The sequence below is a fragment of the Pseudonaja textilis genome, chromosome 3, assembly GCF_049901715.1.
Source record: "Pseudonaja textilis isolate UNSWEBS1 chromosome 3, rPseTex1.2, whole genome shotgun sequence".
NCBI classification, from domain to species: domain Eukaryota; kingdom Metazoa; phylum Chordata; class Lepidosauria; order Squamata; family Elapidae; genus Pseudonaja; species Pseudonaja textilis.
The window spans coordinates 176,824,282-176,846,731 of NC_141992.1; the positions used below are offsets into that span (position 1 = coordinate 176,824,282).

Sequence of the window (22,450 nt, forward strand, 5' to 3'; positions counted from 1 at the left end):
CCCTCACATCCCGGACATAAACTGTTTCAACTCCTTCCCTCAAAACGACGCTATAGAGCACTGCACACCAGAACAACTAGACACAGGAACAGTTTTTTCCCCGAAAGCCATCACTCTGCTAAACAATTAATTCCCTCAACACTGTCCAGCTATTTACAAAGTCTGCACTACTATTACTATTAACTTTCTCATCACTCCTTATCATCCATCCCCTCCCACTTGTGTCTGTATGACTGTAACTTTGTCGCTTGTATCCTTATGATCTATATTGACAGTTTCCTAGTATGATTTGATCGCTTTTTTGTACCTGTTGACTATTTATTAGGTGTTGTACCTGATGATTCTTGACGAATGTATCTTTTATGTATACTGAGAGCATTTGCACCAAGACAAATTCCTCGTGTGTCCAATCACACTTGGCCAATAAAGAATTTTCTCTTGATAATTCTAAGTTCAGTTATAGAATTTTTATTACAAAACAATATCATATAAAATTATAGGCTTCCCATTTTCTGTGCTTGGCACTATTTTTAATGCAAAATTAGCTATTTCTACATTTTTTAAAGAAAAGAACTTTATCTTAAAAAGTGCAGCTCGTGTTTCTATTATATTAACATATATGAGCTACATGATGGTTTAAATAATTTGTATATATTTAGATTAAATGAATTTTTATTTATTTTCCTATGAAACACTTGGGCAACTTCTGTGTGGTATGTATGTATATCCTTTTTTTTTTAATGTGACATTCTTTACCACTTGCTGCCTCTGAGAAGGTATGAACTTACATCAATCCATATTTGCCATCCCGGTATTAATTAAGTACTTGCCAACTGGAACTGGAACTTGATGAAATTCTAGAAGGGTATCAGCAAAGCAAGATGTTGAAGACAAATGGAAAACATGAACTAATAAAAAGGCTCAACCAGTGGAACTGCAAATTTTGCTTTTGAAGTCTTTCAAGTACTGCATGCTTTAATTTTGGAGTAATCTTACAATGATGAATGCAAAGAACAAATAAGCAGGAATGGTTTTTCTAACTTTTGGACCATATGAAGATGAAGCAATATGTTGATGGTTACCAGTGATTACCACAACTATTGAAAGCATTAGTCATTAGGTTGGATTTTTAATCACTGGCTTGCAAAAGCTTTGAGGATGAGGGGAAAAAATAAATTTTGAATGCTCCTTTCCTTTGCTTTAAAAAAAAAAGACAAAAAGTACCAAACTTCATAGAAAGGGTTGCCCAAATAAACAGGACTATTTGGAAGCTTTTGACAAACAACGATTAGTTTGCTTCAACTGAAAAAGTGGAATGCAATCTATAAAAATTATTTTGAAAGAATTGTTTAGTATTTTTAAAATAAAGCAGGACTTTCTTATTCTAATAAATGTGAATTTCTCATACCTGGTCTTTAAATACAAAGTCTTACTTAAGCATTCTCCAGATATTTGCAACTCTCAAAATTCTACAGTTAGTGTGGCCATTGCTAGGAGTTTATGACCACACATTTGGACATCTAGATTCAGGAAGCTGGACTAAGCACTATTCTATGTACAAACCAATAAAGCACAGAATTGGAAGGGAACAAAATATTATTGAAGCCATCTGCCAATATAGGAAAATTTCTGACATTGGTCATTAAGCTGTAGCTTAAAATATTCTATCTCTGGGAATCTTATTTTTTGTTTTCTAGTTTGAGGAACAGTTTCTGTATTGAATATATCTGCCTGTTATCAGAAGGTATGCCAAATTTGTGCTGCTTTTGACACCTCCATTTATTCCAGAAAGTCATCTCTTCAAGAAAAAAGCAGTTTGCTCCATTTACCAGAATATTACAACGTTCTGGTGATCAGAGAAAGTACCTTGTGAAGATTGGATGTTCTTTATAGAGAGCTGTCTTCAACCAAGCTTTGGTTCCTGGATTAGATCTGACTAATGGGCAGTTCCTGCCCTTGTTTTGTGTCTAGATTATAATTATATTATAATTAAATTGTCAGGAAATTATTCCTAATGTTTATGTACACTCTTTTCTGGGAAATAGAACTTGCGGTCTGGATCCTATTTATCAAATGACAAATTTTCCTGATATGAGAGCTATTCAGATATTTTAAAAGATGATGATTGATTGATCCATCATTGTGTTCCATATGTTGTTTCTTTCTTTTTTAAAAACAAAGTTTTTATTTTTTACAACAAACATATGAACAAAAAATAAAAACATAAAACCCTCTTTCAATTACATACCTACATATACATATGTTGTTTCTGATGTCTAGTGACCACATAGATTTTCTACATCATGATCTATCCTTTTAGGTCTTCCTTTGTTTTTATAGTAGTTTTATTAAAGATTACAATTTATAACAGCAAAAACTAATGCAAACTAAATATATTTAAAAGAATAAAACATACAAGAAGTGCATAAAAATAGGTAGAAAAAATATTTTAACATGAGTTGGAGGACACATAGCTCAGGCAGTCATGAGGAAGGGTAATCCAATTTAATAAATGAAAATTATTTTTTGAATTTTAGGAATCTATTTACTGTTGGCTGAAACATCCTCTTTATGAATGCTTACACGTGAACATTTCAATAGTGGTGATTCAGATACTATCAATTCATTCTAAGGGGATCTTTGTGGGACAGGGAATCTAGTTTCCTGGATGTACTGATTACTTTTACAAATAATCCCAATGCCATAGCAGGCTAACAACAGCCTAACAGAAAGTCTGAAGTATATATTTTGTTAATACAGGATCTAAACCAGATGAAGGTTTTAAAATTATATTCTTGCCAATGTGATTTTTTTAAAAAAAAAATCTGCACTGAATTAGCCAGAAATGCAAACATTAATGAAAAATGTCATTTAGCAATGCCCTATATTCATAGTCCATTATAATTTGGTGATTGGCTTCATATCAAGCATCTCTGGAGAAATGAAGACAGACAACCTAAAACAATTCAAGTGAAAAGTTATAAATTACTAGTTTATTAACACGTTTATTAAGACTAACCACAATGTTACAAAACAGTGAAAAATGACTTGCTGTCAACAAAGCCACAAATTAGTGAATGACTGTCCGTGTATTTACTGTCTGCCATTCGTTTTTTCTAACCTCATTCTTTACAACTGCTTTCTCCAATCATTTCTATGTATCCTGTATTGTATTGTGTATCTCAAGATAATTTTATTGTATTTGATCAAATGGATGTCAAACTGTGAAAAAATTATTCTTTTATAACTGTGTCAGCCTTAAAAGTGTCACAATCCAAACATAATAATTATTAAACATTGCCTTCTATAAAACTGTTGCTGAGCATATCAATTAATTTTGTTTTGGTAATCTAATTCACACATATGCTATGATTAAAAATGCTGTTATATCTAATATGCCTAAATTACAGCTATAGTAGGTAATGTTGAAAACATAGTATCTTTTCTTTAGAAAAACCACAATAAATCTGCTAATCTTTAGATGCTACAAAGCATCACATTCCAAAGTTAAAAAAAAGTTTTAAGTATCACTGATTTTCTAATAAAAACATGCAAGTATGTGTTTCACTCTGTCCTTAAAATAAATTAGACTGCAAACATGATTGGATCATGACTAAATTCTTCCCTGTTTTAGTTAAGATTCGAAAGACTGAGTGTAAATTGGATAAATCCGTATTAACATAGATCGTGAACTATTCTGGAAAACTGAGGGATGGTAATGCAAGGGATGAAACAGTCACACAAAATTCTGTGTAATTATCAAGCAATGATATTTCTTACGACAGACAAATAAGACATCTACTTTATACCACTTCTATCAAAACCACAAGGGAACCATTATTTTACTGCGTGGGTGGAAACAATTCTGCAAAACCAAGTATCAATCAAGCAAAGTTTATCCTCCCTGACATATGCCTGGATTATATCCTTTATATAATAAGTCTGCTTAGTCTGATTCAGAATGGAGCTACTGAATGGGAGAAACAAGTTGTTTGATTATCAAGTGTTTGAAGGTATCATGGGAGACATATAAAGGATTAATGGGTTGACGTTTGGATTAGATACAAATATAGTCCCAATCTAAAATATGGGCACATCATATTATATTTGGCTGGAGAAAAAATTAAGTACCTAAATTGGAGTTTCTGTTCAATATATGACATAAATTCTTGTTATAGAAAAGAAACAATCCAGAGTGCAGTTGTTTGACATGTGGCAAAGAAAACAAATTTCTAGCATGGTGAATCTGATCTTAGACACAAGGCCAAAATTAATGATGTATTCTGAATCTAAAGCAAATAATCTGTAACAGGTGAAGGCAATCATTGTGCAGAAGGACTTCATTTGTTGTTTTTCTTGCGGTTCCTCCTTCTTCTCCTCCTCTTCTCTGATGCCCAGAGGGACCAGGGGCAGGATTTGGTCCCAATTTTTCCCTTTTGGGATGACATGTTCTTGGAGAACGTTGAAACCATCCAAAAAAAAAAAAAAAAGACCACATATGGACCACAGATATTTTCCCTCTTGATACATACTTCATCATTTAACATGAACATTGCAAAAGGAAGAACGAACTAATGTATTTGAATCCTTCAGCAGAAATCATCCACAACTCAGCTCAAGCTCTCACTGTAATTTATAGTACGAATCAGATGTTGCTGTGAAACAATATGGTAGATAGAGAGTCACAGATGTTGCTGTTTTGAAGCCCTACAAATTGCTCTATCAGTGGATCAGCCCTGATGTTGTGGGGAATGCTTTCCTGAGACTTCTATATAATGAAAGCCTTGAAGTTAGCCCCAAGAAATACATGTTGCATTTCAGAATCCTTGTGAAGTGTATAGGCTTGTCAATGAGCTGCAAACCTCTCAAATATTTTGGAAGTAAATTAATTAACAACTTTTCCTTCACTAAAAACAAGAATATAATAGCACAGGATTCCCAGTCTGACACTGAAAAAGTTGTTGTCTGCAGATGATAGGAATTGTATCCTAACAGATAACAGATAATCAGAGTTGGAAGGGACCTTGTAGGTCATCTAGTTCAATCCCCCGCCCAAGCGGGAGACCCTACACCATTTCTGACAAATGGCAGTCCAATCTCTTCTTGAAAGTCTCAAGTGATGAAGCTCTCACAACTTCCGAGGGCAAGCTGTTCCAGTGGTTGATTGTTCTCACTGTCAGAAAGTTTCTCCTTATTTCCAGGTTAAATCTCTCCTTGTTCAGTTTCCATCCATTATTCCTTGTCCGGCCTACAGGCGCTTTAGAAAATAGCTTGACCCCTTCCTCCCTGTGGCAGCCCCTCAAATATTGAAAGACTGCTATCATGTTTCCCCTGGTCCTTCTCTTCACTAGACTAGCTAAGCCCAGTTCCTGTAACCATTCTTTGTATGTTTTAGTCTCCAGTCCCCTAATCATCCTGGTTGCTCTTCTCTGTACTTTTTCTAGAGTCTCAACATCTTTTTTATAATGTGATGAACAAAACTGGATGCAGTACTCTAGGTGTGGTCTTACTAAGGCTTTAAAGAGTTGTATTAATACCTCACTTGATCTCGATTGTATCCCTCTGTTAATGCAACTTAGGATTGCATTAGCTTTTTTGGCGGTGGCTGCACACTGCTGGCTCATATTTAGCTGGTTGTCCACTAAGACTCCAAGATCCCTCACAGTTACTGCTATTGAGCCTGTTTTCACCCAATCTATATGTGTACTTTTGGTTTTTCCTGCCTAAGTGTAGGACTTTACTTTTCTCTACATTGAATTTCATTTTGTTAAGATATGGCCCAGTGTTCTAGTCTGTCAAGATTCATCTGGATCTTGAGCCTATCTTCTTGGGTGTTAGCTATTCCGGCCAGCTTAGTATCATCTGCAAATTTGGTAAGTTCCCCTTCTATTCCCTCATCTGAGTCATTACTTCTATTTCCTCATCTGAGTCATTAATGAAGATACTGAAGAGTACTGGGCCTTAACAGAACCTTGTGGCACCTGACTGCTTACTTCCCTCCATGTACACTTAGACCTATTAAGGACTACTTGTTGAGTACGATTTGTCAGCCAGTTGCAAATCCATTTAGTGGTGGTTCTATCTATCCACCTTTTTCCACCTTTTTCTTTACCAAGAAGCTGGTTGTGGTCTACTTTGTCGAATGCCTTGCTAACATACTAACTAACATACTAACATAGCTGTTAAATTGTAGAAGGCTATAATTGTATATAAAAAAAGTCCCATTGGACATGCACCAGAATTAGTTTCCTTCTTTTCTTGGTTATTTATCTCTGAAAAAATGGGCAAATCAGTGAGCTACGTATATTTATTTCTGATAAATTGTGGTCCCACTGTGAAAGCAAACCTATAATTTGTTCACCAGTTTCTTTAAGATTTTGATGGTCCTAGTAAGGAGGGAAAGACACATAGGATTAATATTATAAGAAACAAAAAAAATGTAAGAAAGAAAATAAACACAATTCCTATGGTTCCTAGGCGAATAAGTTATTTTGCCTTTTCACAGATAATTCCAGCTGTTGCTTCTAACTTTCTGAATATATTGTTTAAATTATTTAATATAAATTTTTCTATTTCTTCCTAGCACATATATTACCTCTCTGAATAGTTTACAGCATTTAAAAACAGTACTAAATTTAAATAGAAAATATTAAATAGAAATCACCTAAAAGATAAAACTAAAACTATTAACAAAAGCAAATATAGAAAGATAATCATTAGAGAAGAGACAAGAGAGACCATTTTCTAATAGGTATGTTGCCTGTGGAGAGAATATCTGCTTAAAAAAGAAAATTGTTGGGGAAATACCAGCAAATAATGAGCCAAGGGATCCTTCCACAGTAAGGATTCCAAAAGCTTAATTAAAAATGTTTTCTCTTGCCTCAATCAAAAATATCTCTGTCACAGAAAAAGGCTTTTCCATAAGATCTAGTAGACCAGGATGAGGTGACCCCCTAAGATATTCTGGATCAAAACCTTTAAATTTTAAAAAAATAACAACTAACTCTCTAAATGGTGCTAAGAAACAAACTATCAATGCAGACCTTGGAGGACTGTTGTACAGGTAGTCCTCAACATACAAACACAATTGAGCCCAAAATTTATATTGCTAACCAAGACAGTTATTAAATGAATCACTGCAGTTGTTAAGTTTGTAACACAGTTGTTAAGTGACTCTGGCTTCTCCAATGACTTTGCTTGTCAGAAAGTTGCAAAAGGTGATCATGTGACCCTGGGACACTGAATCAGATTGCAAGATCCTACCCATATTCTTGGAAATACCTCCTAGTTCACAGGTCCCTAACTCCTGGGCCACCGCCCATTACTGGGCTGTGGCCTGTTCGGAATTGGGCTGCTTGAACAGCGGGCTGGCATACATACACATGCACATAACTCAACTTGAGAGCTGTGTGCGTGCTGGCCTGCTGGCCCGCTGCTCATGCAGCCCCCTTCCCCTCCCCCACCCTCCCAGCCAGCCTACCAAACCACAAAGGTTGCGGACTGCTGTCCTTTTTGAAGATAGCCCCAAGAAATACACTATCAGTTGCAGAAATTCAGTCTGGAAGTAACTGAAGCATGGGTTTACATAGTCAAGTCTAAGTTTATCAGAATTATTTTCTGCCTTCAAAACTGGCCACATGATCTCAAGAACAGAGGCAGTTACTTTAAAGAGTTGCAGACAGGTGGTGTGATTGCGCTCCTATGCATTTTCAAATTAGAAGCATGGTTCAACTACAAAGAATGAAGGATGTTCATATGCCCAATCATTGTGTTTAAATGATTGTGTATCATTAATTCCCACATACATGGGTAGCTCAAAGAAGAAGAAATCTGCTTTTTCATAGAACCTTTGGTATTAAAAAAAAACAGCTTTCTATATATGCCTGATCCTCTATATCATCGTTGCAAATAAATGTACCATTGTTTAATTTCCAGCCCTCTGTGTTTGCTCTGATTTGGTTACCATTAGGGGCGTAATAGATGAAGTCTTTAAAAAAAACATTCAGTAAACATATTAAGAACATGATTAACTATTTCCCACCAAAACTGGGGCCTAAAACAGTTAACATTTGGTTGAACAATTCTGAAGAAAGCAAGAATACTAATATTTGTGAACTAGAATCCTGCAGTATTTATATGACATCATTGTGCAGATGGTGAACTATAAATTAAGCTAAAAATATCAGTGTCAACCATTTTTTTTGAAAATGGACTAAGGCAAAACAAGGAGAAGAGGAAGCCATTACTGAATTAGGAGCATTTGCCCACTGCAGGTAGAATGACAACAGTATGAAGTCAGAAATGCAGGGACGGAAGGAACAAGAATGTTTTTAGGCAAGCTGATGAAAAGCTTTCTCTGCCGGCTTGGAAGGGCAAATCTCCTATGTCGGCAAGAGGGAAAGAAGGATGGGCTGCTTATACTTGCATGCTTCTCCTGGACTGAATCCACAAGGCATTTCGCGTTTATATTATTACACAAACTGAGCATCTAATGAAGCGATACTATCTGTTATCAACATAGAAAATTAATTCATACTTGCAGTAACTTTAGGTGGTAATGAACGTTGCTTCACAAAAGCTGAAGTGAAGTTTGCTGGGAGAATAGATTTTTCGGAGCTTATGACTGTATCACTTTTCAGAGTGAGGAAGGATGGGAGACCTGGGGAGGGAAAGAGAAAGAAATGAAAGAGAGAGAAAGAGACAGAGAGGAAGGAAGGAAAGGAAAGGAAGGAAGGAAGGAAGGAAGGAAGGAAGGAAGGAAGAAAGAAAGAAAGAAAGAAAGAAAGAAAGAAAGAAAGAAAGAAAGAAAGAAAGAAAGAAAGAAAGAAAGAAAGAAAGAAAGAAAGAAAGAAAACCATAATAAAGCTCAATGTCTTCAGAGAACATACTATTGTGCTTCACATAGTAAAGAAATGAACGTTAAATGGACCCACAAAAAACCTTTCTGGAAAGCTGACCTGAATAAGCAGATGCTGCAACTGATTTTTTGTCTAAATCTTCTTGAATCTGCAGGAGAATCCTTTCTTGTTCAAGAGCTTCTATGTACTTTGAATAAGACCAGAAAAACTGCAACAAAGATTTAAAAAGCCAAGCAAGCAAGTTAGGTGAGTATGATAGTGGGCCCATAAATGGGCAATCCTTTTTTACATCCTAAGATAATGTTAGCAGTTCTTGTCTTCAGAAAACTGAGATTGTAATAAAAGAGAATAAAATTATTATGGCATTATTTATCAATGGGGCAACATAATCATTCATGTGGTTTCCTAGCACCACTTGTAATAAGAAGGAGGATTTGCAGTACAGACATTTGAAGAGGTTAAGAACCAATTTCCTCCAAGGCTGTCATGTGATATCTGAATTTTATATCAGATCAGTACTTTAATTATTTGGATTTATGTCTTGCCTGTAGTGGCTAAGATGTTGAATTAATCAGCACTTACACCTTGAATATGCTTGTATCAAACATATGTTCAGATATTTGCAGGGCTGTTTGTCTCTTCTCATAAATATTTTCATATTATTTAAAAGACAGCAGGTCTTACCTTAGTCCATTTTGCAATTTTAAAAAGGGCTTTTATTTATTTTTTAATTAATAAAAATAACCTCAACATATTCATTCAACATTTTTAAATTACATTTAAAAAAAAAGCTTCCATTCTCATTTTTTAGTAATATGCAGCCCCTGTCACGAGAGACATTCATATAAAGTGAAATTGATATGAATTTCAGATGTGCCCAGCTGTTTGCTCCCTCCCCCCCCCAAAAAAAGGGGGAAGAGGTCCTAATGAATGCTAACAGGTTCATTTGCCCTTAATTAAACAATAGCATTCATTTCTTAAAAATGAAACTGGTAACACATCAGAAAAAGCTTTCAATCTGTTTCCTAAATCCACTGGATCATTCCAGATCACCACTGGGCTTCAGAAGGACTGACAGAACAGGATTCAATTACTGTACCTCTCGGCCCAATCCAGAAAAGCTTGACGATGGCGAAAATTCAGTTATACTCAGTTTTGAATCAATAGCTGAACCTATTTTCCCAGGAATAGAACCTTTCTTCCTTTGTACCTAGCAGTAAAATAAATGTTCAATTATTTCTGAAGTAAATTGGGGAAGAAATGGAAAAATTATTAAACAAAGACATTACTTGGTTTGAATTGAAATCAGCAATAGAGAACCAGAAAAACAATAAATCCCCGGGACCAGATGGGATTCCAGGGGAGCTGTACAAGGCAATAGCAGAACAAATAGGACCTCTTATGGTGGAAGTTTTTAATGACGTCTTATTGGCAGCCGGGATGCCGGACTCATGGAGTGGGGCATTGATTTCGCTGATCCCAAAGGAGGATTCGGATCCCCGATATATACATAATTATAGGCCAATTTCACTGTTAAAAACTGATTACAAAATATTCACTTCTATTATAGCAAGTAGAGTGAAAGGAATGTTAAATGAGCATATATATGAAGATCAAAATGGATTTCTCCCGACCAGACAAATCAGGAACAACTTAAGAATAGTACTAGGTGTCTTAGAATTTTATGAAGCCCACCCTGAAAAACAAATTGCACTTATGTTTTTAGATGCAGAGAAGGCCTTCGATAATTTAAATTGGCAATTTTTAATCCAAAAAATTTATAATATGAATTGAGGCACCAAATTTGAAAATATTACAACAACCATTTATGATACACAACAGGCTAATATTATAATAAACGGGGAATATACCCGCCCAATAAAAATAGAAAAAGGAGTCAGGCAGGGCTGCCCACTCTCACCCCTGCTCTTCATATTATCATTAGAAGCATTACTAATGAGAATTAGACAGAACCCAGACATAAAAGGATTAAAGGTTAAGAAAGAAGAATATAAGTTGCAAGCGTTTGCAGATGATATGATTTTTTTCACTGAAGAACCAATAGAAAGAGGACAAAAATTGATGAATGAATTAGAACAATTTGGAGCAGTAGCAGGACTTAAAATTAATAGGAAGAAAACAAAATTAATGACTAAAAATCTAACAAAAAAACAGAAAATAGAACTAGAAGAAGTTATGGGAATACAAGTGATAAAGAAAGTTAAATACTTAGGAATATGGTTGACAGCACATTGTAAGACACTTAAGGAAAATAATTATGATAAATTGATGCAACAGGTAAAGAAGGATTTAGAAACCTGCAAGCTGCAAGCTGCAACTTTCATTATTAGGCAGGATTGCTGCTATTAAAATGAATATTCTTCCAAAATTCCTATATATATTTCAGACAATCCCAATCAAAGTACACTTTTTTTTTTTGGAGAACTTAATAAAATAACTGTAAAATTTATCTGGCAAGGGAAAAAAACGAGAATAAATTTAAAGGCAATGCAGGATATGAAGAGCAGGGGAAGGCTGGCACTTCCAAATTGGGAGTTGTATTATAGTGCAGCCACTTTAGTATGGTTGAAGGAATGGGTGAATTTAACCAATAAGAGAATATTATTCTTAGAAGGCCATGACTTGCAAAGGGGGTGGCATGCTTTTTTATGGGATGTAGGGAAAACTAGCCAGAAATATTTTCACAGACAATCAGAGACTCATTATTAACAAATTGGAAGAAAATATGGAAAAAACACTATTTAAAAATACCAATTTGGATTTCAACAATGGAGGCGATGATTCACCCAAATAATCTGGATATCACTAAAATGATTAAATATAAGGATTTATTGGATACACAAGGAAATTTGAAATTGTGGCAAGAACTTCAAGAGCGGGGACTAAAAATTGATCAGTGGGCATATCTTCAAATTCAAAGTAGATATAAACAGGACAAGAAAGAATTTGGAATTAACAATGAACTCCAGCAATTAGGCAAAAAAATATAGCAAAATTTTATAATTATTTATTAAAAGTAGAATTAGAAGAAGAAATTGTAAAAGGGAACATGGTAGCCTGGAGCAGGAATATAGGACGTAGCATCACTATAACAGAATGGGAAAAGGTCTGGGGTAGAAATAATAAAATTACAAAATCGGTAGCATACAAAGAAAACGCCTATAAAATGTTTTATAGATGGCACCTTCCTCCGAGATTAGCGAAGATGCACCCCAATATGAGTCCGAATTGCTGGAAATGCAAAAAAAAAAAAGAGGGAACTTTTTTCCATATGTGGTGGTCCTGTACAGAAGCTCAAAAATATTGGCAGAAAATTAGAAATTGGCTGGAAGAAATGACAAGAGAACAGATCGGATTCAAACCAGAGTCCTTTCTGTTAGGGATCTTTGATAAACAAATATCAAAAAAAGTGAAATATATAATAATATACATTTTGACAGCGGCCAGATTGGCTTTTGCACAATGTTGGAAGCAGCCTCATGTTCCATCAGAGGAGATGATCATTCCAAAAATTTCAGGATGTGCAGAAATGGACAAATTAACTTTGGCATTAAAAAATAAAGACACTTCAATATACTACAGCAGCTGGAACTGCTTGTACAAATGGATAGACCAAAGATAGACTTCACACTAAAAGGCAAAAGAGGATAGGATAAATCCATAGTAATGATACACAGATATACGTAAGGATTAGGGTTGTGTATATGGCATAAAATAAGGATAAAAAGAGGTCTTACAAACTGTTGAAGATGAGAATGTTTTTAATTGTTTTCTATTTTTTTCTTTCTATTTTCTTCTCCCTTTCTTCTTTTTCTCTCATTTATGTATGTGTTGTTGGTTGGTTTTAATTGTAAAATCAATAAAATTTATTTAAAAAAATAAAATAAATGTTCGATTATTTCTGAAGTAAAATAATCATTAAAGTAAAAATTTCAGTATATTTTTGAGAATTCACTATATCCTTTTTTGTTGTTTTGTTTTTGTTTTAAGATTTGGATCTAGTCAGACTTCCCTTGAATAAACTCTTTCTCTTATAAGGAGACTCCTGTTGCAAAAGATTTGCAAAATAATTACAAATAAAGGAAGTATTTTGGGATGTAATGATAAAGATTATGAAGGAAGCCAAGCAAGATCCTTTTGAGGCTCTAGCCTTGGCTTCCAGTGGGACTATTATGGATTCTTCCGGTTACTCAGTTCTGCAGGGGATTTCTATAGGATCCCAGATCTCTTTCTCTGACTTCCCCTCAGGCAAGATCTACAGGTAGTCCTGACTTACCAACAGCCATAGGGACTGGCAACTCTGTCACTAAGTGATGCTGATGATTAAGTGTCACCATGCCAACTTACAACATCAGTACAGGTGGTTGTCATTAAGCAAAAGAGCCTTAAGCACTGTGACCACAATTAATGACTTCCTGCCAGCTTCCCCACTGACTTTGCATGTCAAAAGCTGGCAGAGAAGGTCTCAAGTGTTGATCATGTGACCATAGGATGCTGCAATTGTGATAAATCTGTGCCAGTTGCCAAGCACTCAAATTGCAATCACATGACCCCACGGGCACTGCGACAGTTGCAACCTTGAAGACTGCTTGTAAGCCTCTAGTTTCAGCACTGTCATAAGTTCAAATGGCCACTGAACAAGCGGTCAGTAAGTAAGGACTACCTGTATTGAGGTTCTTGTTTCATTTTTCCTCAGGTGATGAACTTCAGCCTTGTTCTCCAAGATTAGCAATGAGGAGAAGCACTGAGCTCAGAAACAGAAGGTCGAATGACAGATTGTTTCTCTTATGGAAGGGAAGATTTGGCTTGCAATATCCAAAACAGGTGAGATGTTGCTTGTCAGGTTGGTTGTGGGAAGCAAGCAACACTCACTTCCATCATCATTTAATACTTTCCCCCTGGTTCATGGTTGCCATTTGTAGCTACTATAAGTATTGCTTTTGGTTGAGGGTTGTGGAGGAAAGTGAGTTTCTTCACCTCCCCACTTCAGTATTTTCCCGCAAGCATTGAAGTTAAAGTTTCTATTATGGTGGGTTTGGAAATTGAGTCATGTTGTTGGATTTCTTTTCTTTTCCTGCTGGTTAGAAATGTTTCACTGCTTTTATCCAAGCAACTTCTCTTGTCTGAGCACGTTAGTTGGGGGACTCCATATATGTCCTTCATTGCTCACCTGAATAGGCTTATTAGGTGAGTAGGCAGAGAGTTATTGGGATGGATATGCTACATGTGCAATATTACTTCACAACATATGATACAAAACCCTGTTCTCTCCAGCCTTCCCTTCCATTATGAATAGAGGTTTTATAGTATTTCTGAGCTATGACCTACCTACCTCTGCCCGCTTCCAACTGGTCTCCTAACAGTACAGTGGCCTAGAAGTGGTCCTCTTGCCTCACAATCAGGAGATGTGAGTTTGATCCTAGGTGGAGGCTAATATTTGGAATAGACTCTCTTGCTCGAGCAGGGATTTGGACTAGATAACCTCCAAGGTCCCTTCCAACTCTGTTATTTTATGTCTGTAGGCCATTTGGTGTGGGTTCACTTAGCTAACAATATTTTAATAATATTTTGATTAATGGGTCATATGCATACAGCACTTACCAACCCTCTGCAAATATAGAATTACATTCTTGGGAAAATTCACAAGAATAAGGATTCTTAAAGCAGTTTTCCCTAGTGCAGGCTGAATTACAATATTGTGTGTGATGTGAATTCTATTCCCACACATCTCAAAGGCAGACATTTAGAGAAAGCAGATTTATGGAGAGCTGGCATCAAAAGGTGTTTTCATCTAGGTTGTTTATAGTTCAGCAAACTTTCAATGTCTGTTTCATTATAAAACATTGCCCTTTGTGTTAAACTCTTACAGTGACAGAAATCAAGTATAATAAATGCGTAGTCCTAAATAGGGAAAATGCCATTTGTAATGTGGACTTTTTTTTCCATTTCACTTCTGCAGGATTTGGATCAGATACAAAATAGCTGTGCTATTTTGAGAGTTTATCTAACTTTGAGAGATTCACAATATTGTTTAACTGCAATGTGTAGTGTTAATCTGGTCTTCTCACCTTCTCTTCTAATTCTCTTGCTTTTTTATGTATCTTCTTTTCTCTTTCCAAGCAAGGCAAAATAGCCTCATCAATCAAATTACCTCGAAATTCACAAAACATTGGCCAAAATTTAAAGAGAAGTGCAAAAATAGTCATCTGAGACAGGGAAATAGAAAAGGATGTCTTAAAATGCAATACTGCACAGAAACAAACACTACTGCAGACAATTAGAATATTTGCTAACGATAAATGCTTCTAATGCATAGCACAAACTCCCAGCATTATACATATTGCCTTTTAATATTTTACTCCAGACAGGCACATGCTTTCCATCAAAATGTGTTTATGGGTGATGAAAAATTTCTTAAACCACAGTTTCAAAGCATTTCCTTAAAAAATTATAATGTCTTGCATTAATAAAAACATTAACTGGTGAATTGTTTATGTTTTTAATGAGGTTTCTAAAACCAACCAAACAAATTACATCAGAAGTACTTTTAAATCCAAATTGTTGTCTGGAATATTCAACTTTGACAGGTGAATGGTGCCTCTTTTGAAACTTTACTTAAGTTTTTACCTCCAGAAAAGTTTTAAAACAACATTGCAGAACTAGTGAGGTTTTTTTTGAAGGGATATAATCTTTTTGCAAGAGATATTATTTCCTTTACAATACAGATACAAAAGAGATATGAAAGTACAGGTCATATGGACTTACGAACCCAATCGGGACCAGAATTTTCATGGCTAAGAAAGGCACTTGTTAAGTGAGTTGTGCCCGATGTTATGACCGTTTTTGCTATGGTTGTTAAGCAAATTACTGCAGTTAAGTGGATCATATGGTTGTTAAATGAATCCAGCTTTCCCCATTGATTCTGATTGTCAGAAATCAACTTGGAAGGTTGCAAATAATTATCACATGATCCCAGAATGCTGCAACCATGATAAATAAATGCGTATTTCTGAGCCTCTGAATTTTTATCACATCGGAAGGCTGTGATGGTCATAAGTGCAAGAACTGGTGATAAATTACTTTTTTTCAATGCTCTTGTAACTTTGAATATCGACTAAATGAACAGTTGCAAGTTGCGGACTACCTGTAAAATCAGAGATTCAAAAATTCACTACATGGATTTCCGGAAAATTAACACAAGGTAAATATAGAAGATTCGTGTAAGTTTATCTTTCTTCTTTCTTACTAGCCTAGCATCCCTGTCAGTTGCTGTTTAAGAACAATTGTAATACACAATTGTCTCCTGCCTGTCAGGCACAAATTGAGGGATGCAATGAGCGCCATCACACTTTGCATGATCTATTCTCTCAAAGAAAGCTGCAATTTTAGTTTTTGAAAGTTAATTTTATTCCCTGTCAGAAGCTATTTGATGGAGGAAGGGAAAGGAGCCATGTGTCCAAGAAGATCTTTGGACTATGAGCCAACACTAGCTGGGAGGCCAAAAAGACTCGGGCTGGCTCCTCCATGGGGAGAGAAGGGAGAGAAGCAAAAACACAATTAGATTTGCAAGATTTTTTTAAAATATAGCTGTCAACTTTGGAAGCCATATTAACATCAGAAGCTTCCACGCTGCCACATTCTTGAGTTTGGGAAGTTGGGAGGGGGGATTTCATGGAGCATGTGCATAATAAAAAGACACAATAGCATTCTTCTTCAAAGTCAAGGTCATGTTGTTCCTGCACCTGGCTGGGGAGTGGTTAAAGGGATGTCTCAAGTTGGAACGGATTGTGATTGGGGCATGTGATGGAATGATGGGTGCAGAGGGTGGATTTGTAATTTGTACTTATTGGAGGAAAACATGGAACTTTCAGATTTGGGTGTGCCAGTGTACCTACTCTAATAAAAGGAAACTTTGAGAAAATGCTTGTCTCTGAGTTTTTAATTGGAGTTGGGCTTTTTTGAGCATTAGTAAAGTGTGTTTCTGTTCTTCTTGTGATGACTAGGTTTTTGTGTTTCCTGTTCTGGACAACCTTGAGAGGCTGATGCTACCCCAGAGAAGTCAAACTGTAATTCTCCAGTACCAGAAATCTAGGGGACTCCAATATCAATAAAGTCCAATAGTTTATGCAGGGATCATAAAGCTGTATTTGTGGGTTTCTACTAACTGATCTTTAAAAGCTGGCTAGTGGAAGGATACCAACACTCAGGTACATTTCATGGTAAAATGAATGAATTATTAAAATATATTTTTTTAAATTAATAATTTTACCATCAGTAGTCAACAGTATTTTTTGTAGCTTTTTAAAAAAAAGATACCTTATTTTGTCTATAGAGCAAATTGCTATCACTCACACTTATGCTTATTTTTTTTAAAGAGGAATAGTAACAGGAGTATATAATTGGATCCAATGGCATTTTAATTTTTTTTTAAAAAAATAATAAACTGCTCTTGTGCACTGCTGACATATATTCAGCACATATCTAAGATCTCTGTATTTTGTAAGTATATGTACACAGAGAGACAGACAGTAGAATGTACTATTCTTATCAAGAGTTTCTTGAGTAGTGCATCAAACAGCTCTGAAAGATCATATACTTTCTAGAGTATTATTTAGGAAACTTGAGAAATTACAGTTGGAAATGACCCTCAACAATATTTGAATGTGACAAAATCTTATGTACTGGTAGTCCTTGACTTACGACCACAATGGAGCCCCAAGTTTATATTGTTAAAGGAGATGTTTTAAGTGAGTTTAGCCCCATTTCACAGCCTTGCTTGCCACAGTAAGTGAATCACCACAGTTGTTAAGTAAGCAACACAGTTGTTAAGTGAATCCGGCTTGACTTTGCTTTATCACAAGGTTACAAAGGGGAATCACATGATCTCAGGATATTGCAACCGTCATAAATACAAGTCAGGTGAAAGTACCTGAATTTTGATCACGTTGGACCTGAGGGATGCTACAAGGGTGATAGGTTAGTTTTTCCAGTGCCATCGTAACTTCAAATGGTCATTAAATGAACTGTTGTTGTAAGTCAAGGACTACCTGTACACAGATGGCATCTCTATGCATATCTTGGATCCTATTTTTCATTTTTATTTTTAATGCCCTAATATCAAACTAGAGTATGCCAATCCAGATTCTGTAATAGGGACAGCTTTGTGCCCATCATGTTCATTCGTAAAAACAATTCTCAATCTACACAAAAGGCATCACTACCCACAAGGCTTATTCCTGTACCTGTGCTTCTCTAAACACATATGGGCCTAGCTCTTTCCTGTGTTCAATGATCTTTTGGGCTTGTTCCTGAGGTATGTCAATCTGAAGAGCAGGTGGAATGGCAGAATTGATAAAGCAGTTGATAATGGTTGTGATCTTATCCTGAATAATGGACTCATCGCAGTGAGAATGGCACAGGTCCTGAAAACAAAGAAACAAAACATTCAGAGTATAGATACAATTACATAGTCAACATGTACATCAGTTTTCCTCAACCTGATGAGTACCAGATGTGTTAAGATTGCAACTTTCATAATTCCCAATCTGTATGACCAACAGCTGGCGGGACATTCTGGGAACTGCCATCCCAACATACCAGGTCAAGGAAAGCTGATGCAAATTATTTAGAATTAGATAGTTAGCTTGATTTATGTCTAAAATACAATTCCCTAGCCACTCTTCAGGTTCTATTTCTCAAGCCAGCTCACTTTACAAAAATTTCCCAGGGAACCATGTCAGAATCAGAGTTTCAGTGTGTGAAAATCATCTTTGGTCATCATCACCTACTTCAGTTTGGCAAGAACCTAAAGAAGTTCCTCAGAAAAAGATCTCAGTAGTTAGGCAAGTTCAAAGTTTCTTAAGGAATCAGATAAAAACTCCTTTTAGAAGGGAAGATCTCACTCCTTTTGGACTAGCTCTACAATCATAATTGTTAAGGACACAGAGAGAAACATCTAACTCTCAGAAGACCTTTTATGGTGCTCATGGCCAATAGGTGACCTTTAAGATGTTGTATGAATTATAACTCTCAGCCTAAAAAAGATGATGAGCAATGAGGGTGATGGCAATGTGTACTTCAGTAACATCCAGTGAGAGGGGTTTTGTGTCTAGTAATTTAATACCATTTAGCCGTATTATACCATTAACCATATATTTTGATTCTATGCCAAGCAAGTTCTGGTATTAAATGATAATATTACAAACGATGTGCGATAAATATGTGAATTTACTACCACTCCAATACATGTAAGGGGCGTGCATAAGTGTACCCTCGTGCCTACTGTCCCTGTTCCATTGTCCCCATTTATTCATACCTATTTCCTGTATTCTTACTCATGTTTATACTTATACCTATTATCTTGTAAGCGATTGACAAATAAAATAAATAAATAAAGATGATGAATTGACACTAGTTTCTCACAACACACACAAACACACACACACCTTATTCACCTATTTTTGGGCTCTTCTGCATAGTTAGTTACATTGATCTACTTTTCTCTCGTTTTTGAATTTAGAGGGAAACATATTGACATAAATTGCACTGACTCTTTGGCTTCCTGTTATTGGGCCTCAGCAATGAGGCTAGGCAATGTCACCGCCCCCTCATGCAGTTTAATATAGGGAAGTTTTAGGGCAACAGTCGATGGATTCCCAGCTATTTTTCCCTTCCCACCCTATATCACCTAGGCCAGGAAGACCAGCCCCGGTTATCTCACTGAACATTGGGTGGAATTGGAGGTTCAATTCTTAATGATTATGGTTCATCGCATACTCAGCCAGCTGTTTACACTAGACTTGGCTTCTCACGTCCTTCCTGAGGGCCTGGGATAGGCAGATGCTGTGTTAAAGGTATTGTCTCAGGATGTAAGCTGCTCCAAGTAAAGCAGCCTTTTGCAATTGACCGATGGTGATTTTGTCAATGCCAATGGTGTTCAAATGGTGCTCCAGTTGTTTTGGGTTTGCCCCCAAGGCACCTATCACTATTGGTACTACTTTTGTTTTCTTTTGCCACAAATGTTCTACTTCTATTTGTAGGTCATTGCATTTTGTGACTTTGTCCAGTTCTTTCTCTTCTAGTCTGCTGTCTCTAGGTACTGCCATCTCCACTATCCTGACTTATTTCTCTTTCTTGTCATCTGTTTTGGAGTCCTACCAGTTCTTGCTTACAGGTAAGTGGAATTTCTTGCAGACATTCCAATGCACCATAGCTGCTACTTTGCCATGCTGCTGCTTGTAGTCAGTCTATATGATTTTTTTGCAGCAGTTAATTAAGTGATCTATTGTTTCTTCAGCTTAATTGCAAAGGAGACATTTGTTATCTGTTGTTGTCTTATCAATTAGTTATTATTATTTCATCATCATCATCATCATCATTAATTTTAGCCTTTTTATTATTTACTACATGGTTCTGATAATATTGCTCATCCTCTTAGTTTAGGCCCAGTCTTTCTATAAACTTTTGAACCAGGATGATTTTGAACTGGTGACTCTTGAGGAAATGAACAGGTTTCTTGGTGATATTAGTTTGGTCATTTATGTACTGGGTTGGGTCCCTCCCAGTTGGATCCATGCCATGGTATTCACCCTATTGAGGCAAGGAGTGATTTGTTCCTCCAGTCTTAAAGGAGGTGAAGATGTGTCATCTCCTCAAAAGACCATCTTTAAGCACAACCATATTAGATACGTTTTTTCCTACCACCAACCTTCTGGACGTAAAGATGACCAGACAGCAGCTGATGAAAATCCTGGAGAAAACTGATTATCTAGACCCATTTCTAACACATTACAGGTTGGGCTTTGGCAGCTATGATCACAAGGACCTTTGCACAACATCAGCTGAAGTGTCACTGCAGAGCTCAATTACTATCTTGAAGACCTATAAAGCTGTACATGGTATAGGGCCTGGTTATTTGACGGATTGATTGTCTCCAGTGGTGTCTGATTGGCCACTTTGGCCCAATAGAGGGAGCACACTCAATGTCAGCTTTCAGGACTAGAAACATACTTTCTCTGACATGGCATATGCCCTCTACAATAAAGTTCCTCGTGAAATGGGGGTCACCTGAAGGCATTTCAAAGGACCTTAAAGACTTGAATCTCCTCCCAGGTTTTGGGCTAGAACCCCATCAGGGACGTATGGCATCTATTTTAGATGTTGATGAGATTCACCATCTGTTTATAGTTTTAGGTAAATTGTTATTTTTATATTAACTTGCATTGTGAGCCATAAGAGTCAATCTGAACTCAGGTAGCACCTGTACTGAATGAATGAATGAATGAATGAATGAATGAATGAATGAATGAATGAATGAGAGAGAAGCACACTTTTCTAACTTTTAGGTGTTTCAGACAGAGACTAAAAACTGCAAATACAGATAATTGGAATTGTTTTCATATTGCATCAGGCATTGTATATATATTCCTTGCTTTTAGCCAAGTTCAACATCCCAAATGTTAATAGCAGCCGTGTTACACAGTAAACAATTTGAATGTGTGCATAAGATTCACTAACTCACAGATAACAATGAACAATTAACTCAATTTTCTGAGCCTGCACAGCATATTGAAATGCCAACTAAGCACAGAAGATGGCCTCACAGTCACGATGCCAGGTCAAAAGTTTATAAATTGCCAAACAATTGCTAAACAAAATGGGCAGTTGGAAGTTTAGGCTAGAAGGTCAAGAGCACAGCAAACAGAAGAGAACAAATCAATATTTCATTATATGCTTAGCAACCATTTCAATTCAGTTCTGGTTCAAGGTCTTATCATAGTCTGCCATCACAATGTAGATGCTTTTATAAAATGATACCAAGGTTAAAGCAAATCCTGGAGGGAAAAGGAGGTCAAAGCATGAGAAGGAGGGATCAGGTGAAGGCATGTTCCAAATCTTCTAGCCACAGTTGGAAATTGCAGTTTGGTTATTATACTTGCACAACTAAGGAGTAGAACTACAGAATGGATCAGGGTCCCTTGCCAGACTCTTTATCTTATTTGGCAAAAGCCACAGTATCCTATCCTGGATTGAATATGACAAGCACTGTACGGTTAAAGTAGCCGAGAGACTGTCATCTAAACTGGGTAGCAGGCTCAGACCTGATTATGAAGTGAAGGACTAGTAAAAAACTTCCAGGAGTATAAACTAAACAAAGGGGAAGGAGTGGGATATTTGAGAAAAAGGTATGTAGTCACCAAGATTGTATTTCAGTATTTAGCTAAGTAATAGGACAAGTCTCAAAGAGTCCAGGAGTCAGTATCTTTAGATCTCTTATTCTGAAATGGTTCCAAAGTAATGCCATAGCTTTAGACATAAATGTCCTGGTTGCTGAGTAACTGCATTATTTCCATTCCTTAAGTGCTGTACCTTGTATTTCTGTACCTCCTGCCAGAAAATCACTCCATTCCCCAATAAATCTCCTTTCAGGGACACAAAGTGTTGAAACTTAAGAGCTGTGATGGGATTCATCAGAGCTTTACGGAAAGTAATTATTTCCTGAGACGAAAGCACCCAATTCTTCTGATGCTGTTGAAAGGAGGGATGGGGAAAAGAAAACACACATTTTACAA

At 36.3% G+C, this 22,450-nt stretch overlaps 1 protein-coding gene across 1 annotated transcript in view; it reads right to left on the reverse strand.

The window, feature by feature from the left end:
- Nucleotides 1-2,035: 2,035 nt before the first annotated feature.
- Nucleotides 2,036-22,450, reverse strand: part of RGS22 (regulator of G protein signaling 22) — an 89,802-nt gene continuing 69,387 nt past the window's right edge. The window contains exons 21-27 of the mRNA XM_087930402.1: nucleotides 22,248-22,400; nucleotides 18,122-18,301; nucleotides 14,948-15,085; nucleotides 9,958-10,068; nucleotides 8,958-9,066; nucleotides 8,537-8,659; nucleotides 2,036-6,386 (exon numbers count right to left, since the gene is read on the reverse strand). Coding sequence (XP_087786528.1) covers nucleotides 6,370-6,386; nucleotides 8,537-8,659; nucleotides 8,958-9,066; nucleotides 9,958-10,068; nucleotides 14,948-15,085; nucleotides 18,122-18,301; nucleotides 22,248-22,400 — 831 coding nt within the window. The 3' untranslated portion in view covers nucleotides 2,036-6,369. The remainder of the gene's footprint in view (nucleotides 6,387-8,536; nucleotides 8,660-8,957; nucleotides 9,067-9,957; nucleotides 10,069-14,947; nucleotides 15,086-18,121; nucleotides 18,302-22,247; nucleotides 22,401-22,450) is intronic.